Genomic DNA, 6,161 nt, shown 5'->3' with positions numbered 1-6,161 from the left:
TTAAAATATAATTTCCTAAGTAGCCTTGCGATTCTGTAACTCACTTTTCTGATAAGGAGGGAGCTTGTAGTTTATTGTTTATCAGAATGCCAAATCGTAAAATGACTGCTTCACGACTGATTTGAGCGCGACCGCCGCTGAGAAAACCGCTGTGAGAGTTCAAAAAGTGAGTTACAGAATCGCAAGGTAGATCTCCGTGATAGTTATAAGTGCGTAAACAAGTTGAAAATGAAGGTTGGCTTCGATAACGTATTTATTAAAAGACTATATCGATTTAAACTAAAAACTATGTCGTGCGATAACTTTTTATATCTCATTTAGATATTCGTATATAAATAGCAGTTGTATAGATTAAAACAAAAGATTGTAGGTATTGTAAGTTTTATTTCGGCCTGTATTATGAATATTATCGTGGAAAGCATCTTGATTTTACTTGGTTATATAAATATTTAGGGTGTATGGAATTTTTTAGTGTTTCAGTACTATAATTTAATGTATGACCTTTAACAAACTACTTCATTGTTACTTTTAACGATTCTGTGGAACTATATTACAGCAATATATGTAACAATAATATATAAATTTTATTAAAAAATCTTATCTTCGTTTTGTTTGCCGTCCAGCCTCATGCTTATACTTAAAAAATACTAATTACGTTCTTCAATGTTCTTGTTTGAAATACAAAAGGAATAAAGGAAGGAGATATAATAGGATTTATAATTAAAACTGATTCAATTCTTCAATTTGTTGAGCAATTTGACAATTTCGGCTTTTATTTCTTGTATCTCATAATATTTATAATAATTATAATTCAGTGTCTCAAGAACCATTTGTTACACTCGCGATATGTATTCTTGAATAATTTTCTTTATGTAAGATGATTAGTCTGTACCGGACACAAGTCGGCAATTTGGGTGTAAATAATGCTGGTTTCCTCACGAGTCACGATGTCTACCTTACTATGTTAATTGCGCCCTTAGAAATCATATGTTGGTACGAAATGTCTGTTTATAAAGGGTATTTCAACAAGAAGTTTGTTTTTCAATTGTGGCAACACCGAGAACGTGATAGTTTTGACATTTAGTTTTTGGCGGTATTCGTAGCAGGTGCTTTGGCAATTATTACAATGAATTCAATTTCGCTCGAAAATCGCATTAAAATAATTCAAATCCACTATAAAAATGGTGGTTCTGTTAAAGTTACATTTCGTAAAATTCGTGATATTTTCGGCCAGCATAATCGTCCTTCTGAGACCGCTGTTAAGAATTTGGTCGCGAAATTTGAGTCGACAGGCTCGGTACAAAATGTGCCAACACCAACACGTGTTCGACCGGGTCGTTCAACAGAAAACATCGCCGCCGTGAGCCACAGTGTTGAAGAAGATCAAAATTTGTCAATTTCACGACGTTCTCAACAATTGGGGTTATCCAAAAGCACAACATGGCGAATTTTGCGAAAGGATTTGGCTTTGAAGCCTTACAAGATTCAACTGGTGCAGGAATTAAAGCTGATCGACCATTCAAATCGCCGCAGATTCGCTCAGTTCATTCAGGAACAACCTGCTGGTTTTTCTGAAAAAATCATTTTTTCAGACGAAGCCCATTTTCATTTGTCAGGGTACGTCAACAAGCAAAATTGTCGCATTTGGGCTTCTGAAAATCCTAAAGCAATTATTGAGAAGGCTTTGCATACTCAACGTGTTACTGTGTGGTGCACTATGTGGTCTGGAGGCGTGATTGGGCCGTTTTTTTTTCGAAGATGAGGCTGGAAATGCGGTAACAGTCAATGGATCACGGTATCGCGAGATGTTAACCACTAAATTTTGGCCTATTATTGATGACATGGATATCACTGAAATGTGGTTTCAACAGGACGGTGCCACATGTCACACAGCCAATGAAACGATCAATTTATTGCAAACCAAATTTCCCGAGCGCATAATTTCGCGAAATTCAGCTGTTAAGTGGCCAGCCAGATCGTGTGATTTAACACCACTGGATTATTTTTTGTGGGGCTATGTTAAAGACAGAGTCTATACGGAGCCAATCGAATCGATTGCAGCCTTAAAACTCAAAATCCGTGATGTCATTAACGAAATAGACCCTCCATTTTGCCAAAAAGTGATTAAAAATTTTGATGAAAGAATCAACATCTGTCAGCGTGGTCGTGGTGGACATTTGCCAGATATCATTTTTCATTCATAATTGCCAAACTTTTCTCTTTGTGATACAATAAAAATTTTATTCATTTTCCTCTAAATTCTTTGTTTTATTTTGTTTTAGAAAACAAAGTTCTTGTTGAAAAACCCTTTATAAGAGCGCGTTAGCTTTGTGGTTTTAAGCGCACCAACTATAACTTGAAACGACGTGGACGTGGTGAACGTGGACCTACAAATTGTTTTTCAACGCAAATCACTTGGTTCAACGGAGAGAAAGACATCATGAGAAGCCCGACATGTCTCAGACCAAAATTACACATAAAGAAAAGTAAACAAAACGTTTACGCTATTACACATTCGTGAATTAAACACATTATTTGGAGAATTATTTGGAGAGTCGCAGAAAATTAAATGATGTATCGTTTGCCTTTAAGATACTAAACAATCAGCTATATAGCCCCAACTTGTTAACAAAATTTCAATTCCGTGTACCCAATAGATATCCAAGACATCCCATCCTTCCATTTATCCCTCCTTTCCGGAGAACACGTTTTGGCCGAAATTCACCGATGTCCAGATTGAGCATTCTGTTAAACGAGCTGGATCTGGACATCCATAGTTGCTCACCGCAGACTTTGAGAGCGAATTTCGTTTAGTGTTTGTTTAAATTTTATTATTGTTTTGATTAATTAAGTTTATTACTTCTTGTATGCTATGTTTGCCAGTAAGTGCTTGACACATTGAAAACTGTATTTTATTTTTCTTCTGTCAATGTATTAATGTGCCAAGCGTTGGCAAGCTTTTATAAATAAATTTATTTATAAATTATTTAATTAACTGAGAGTGACTACGATCACTAAACATTTGAAGGCAAGTTATTTCTATTATTATTTTAATTATTTGTCACAACAATTTAAAAAAGTGTTTATAATAAAACTCTGTTAAGAGCAATACTTCTTTCTAATTCCTTTCGCTTGCTCATCACTCTTAAAATAAAAGTTTCAAAAGAACTTATTAAGAACTTTTGAGTAGCGAAATATTTCAGTCTTAGCAATATTTTACTCGCTGGGAAATTTGATAAATTTCTTATAAAACTTGTTTTTACCTACCGAAAGTAGGGCCTAATGTACTTATCTTATTTTTATTGGAGGAATTTGCGGGAAGTTCTTGCCATCTCCATAGGGTAGTAGCACTCCAACGCACGTGACGAACTACCTAAAGTTACAGAAGTAGATTCCTGACAAACCACTAATGATTTCGGATTGACACATGGTATTGGTACATACATGGCTGATTATTTACTTGCCGTAGAATGTCAATGAAATTGTCTCAAACGTGATTAGCGTGTCTCACACATATAAAATAATTGTGGTATAGATATGCCTTCACATATCACTTATATTATTCCTGCCACGTCGTCATAGGTAATAGTTTTAAGTAATGTGCAATTAATAAGTATTCTTATATCTAGGGTAATATATAATAGGATAAATGAAAACAATTTGTACAATTTATTTTATTTGCATAGTATCCTATATCTGTGTGAATAAAACCTCAGATCGTTCAGTAATCATCCTTTGAGCGTCCGGAAAAAATGGTAAAATATTGACCCATGAGTCCAAACACAATGTGAGTATTCCGACCTAAAATAAATATAATTTTATTTTAAAAACTAAACAAATCCCCAATATATAAATGTGTCTATGGCCATATCAAAATACAGAACCCCAAAGGGGTTTTCAAGACCTCATACAAAGTATATGAAGAAGAAATCATCAGTATATCATTATAAAATTAAAGATCCTTTATTTAAAGTGCTAGAGTTGAATAATGTATCGCTTAGAAGCCGGCAGTTCTCGAAAACCATTGAAATTAATTAAAAACAGTGTTCAATTGTGATAGACAGAGATAGTAGTGATAAAGCAATCAAATTGGAAGGACTAAGATCTATAATTTTGTTTGTATAAATATAACAAATAATATATATTATATTGAATCGATGCAGCTGAATAGTTCGTCAGAGGAAAAATCATGTCATAAGCCCGTACAGTAAAACGTAAATCAAAATCAAATCCAGCCTCAAAGGCTGCCAATTTTTTACGAAGTTTACATGTTTGTTGACGCTTAATATATGAATGATACCGCAAAGCCTTAGTACTGAAACATAAGGAGAAATCACCTTAGTTTCAGCGCGGTATGAAAAACAATGAGTAATTCCTCTATTCAGCCCCTGTAATATGCCAAATACGTCGCCTATGCATAAAATCTCGTGTGTGGTCTCCGTCAGATCAGCCTTCACGGATAGTACTGCCACTGTTCCACTGGTCACCCAATGCATGCGTGCTTCACTGTCTCCCGCTACTACTATGTAATTACCTGTTATATAATAATTAATGATACTATGAAATTACCTGTTATATAATGATTAATGATACAATTATTAATTTAATTTAGTCTATATTTAGATTCCAGCTTCACCCGCGTGAATATCGTGGTTGGCCAGATTATGACTTCTTCAAAAATAATCGTTTATTTTATGTAAATTAAAACCATACCTTGCCATCTTACTTGGGAAATATACTATCTATTACTAAACGTTCAAACATATGCGACAATCTACAATTGTATAATATAATATAATATAATATAATATAATATAATATAATATAATATAATATAATATAATATAATATAATATAATATAATATAATATAATATAATATAATATAATATAATATAATATAATATAATATAATATAATATTATATTATATTATATTATATTATATTATATTATATTATATTATATTATATTATATTATATTATATTATATTATATAATACTAGTGGACCCCACAGACGTTGTCCTGCATGATATTTAAAGCGATTAGGATACCTGCCGGGCTGATTTGTGAATCTAAACCAACAGCAACCTTGAACACACACAAAAAAAATCATGAAAATCGGTCCAGTCGTTTGAGAGAAGTTCAGTGACATACACACTCACAGAAGAATTATATTTATAAAGATAATATAATATATAAGGAATTACTGGTTATACAACGCACAGAAAGTATAAGACATAACGCAAAGTAATAAGTACCTAAAAGATATAAAAAATATGTAATGTAGTTGAAATGAGGTCTTATACAATATCAGGCGACTTAGGTAAATAGAATTCGTTAGTATGAAAACATTTTCACAAAAATTACTTACCTGGGAAGTAAACTTTGTAATCCAATACTACAGTGAGCTGACGTAGGAACGGTTCACCTGTGTCAGCAAAAATATAGCAATTTCGTAGGTGATGGCCGAACATTGCAGACATAAGGTCACAGCGCAGCACATATGGGGTTTTCAATATTAGGACGGGGAGCTAATAAAAATATACTCTCATTTTGGTTAAATGGTCCGTGAAAGTACTGAGTATATGTTGATAGTAATGCTAGATTGTACTGCTACCGTTTGGGTATATTTTTTTTGGTAACATTGAATAGTATGTTGTGTCAACTAGAACACTTCGTGTATAATCAGAACCCAAGTTTTATCCATTTTTAAGAGTACTTAACAGAAACCGGTAAAGAACAAATTCGCACCAAATACACTCTATAGCTACCACGTACCCCAGATATGAGGTCGGCCCATGGAAAAAACAAATATGCATTTATTAAGTATTAAATACAAACAATAAGTATTTAAATTAGTCCTTAATTTACGATGCCACAAAAGTTCCAAACGAAATATTCAAAATTTTCATGAGACAATTCATAATAAAAGGATTCTTTATCACTTCTTAATTAGCATACCTGTCTCCCACGCTCCGTCACCCAAAGTTGGCGAACGTACGACCAAAACTTCTTTATTTGGTAAGCTATGAAAGAAATATAATCATAACAACAACATGTAATTCCTTTCAAGGGCACGTTTTGGTTTATACAAGGTTCCTTAGTTCGAAATATTTTATATTTTTTCCCCACAAATATAGAAAAAATAATATCTAGAGC

At 33.1% G+C, this 6,161-nt stretch overlaps 1 protein-coding gene across 1 annotated transcript in view; it reads right to left on the bottom strand.

Moving 5' to 3' along the window:
- Window positions 1–3,667: 3,667 nt before the first annotated feature.
- The window catches only part of LOC125055559, a 38,544-nt gene continuing 36,050 nt past the window's right edge, over window positions 3,668–6,161 (bottom strand). Inside the window, exons 43-46 of the mRNA XM_047658019.1 lie at window positions 5,964–6,028; window positions 5,374–5,533; window positions 4,338–4,534; window positions 3,668–3,801 (exon numbers count right to left, since the gene is read on the bottom strand). Coding sequence (XP_047513975.1) covers window positions 3,691–3,801; window positions 4,338–4,534; window positions 5,374–5,533; window positions 5,964–6,028 — 533 coding nt within the window. The 3' untranslated portion in view covers window positions 3,668–3,690. The remainder of the gene's footprint in view (window positions 3,802–4,337; window positions 4,535–5,373; window positions 5,534–5,963; window positions 6,029–6,161) is intronic.

The sequence above is a fragment of the Pieris napi genome, chromosome 13 (genome assembly GCF_905475465.1).
Source record: "Pieris napi chromosome 13, ilPieNapi1.2, whole genome shotgun sequence".
In the NCBI taxonomy this organism is placed as follows: domain Eukaryota; kingdom Metazoa; phylum Arthropoda; class Insecta; order Lepidoptera; family Pieridae; genus Pieris; species Pieris napi.
The sequence above is the reverse complement of the archived record's forward strand: the minus strand, read 5'-3'. Positions and strand labels throughout refer to the sequence as shown.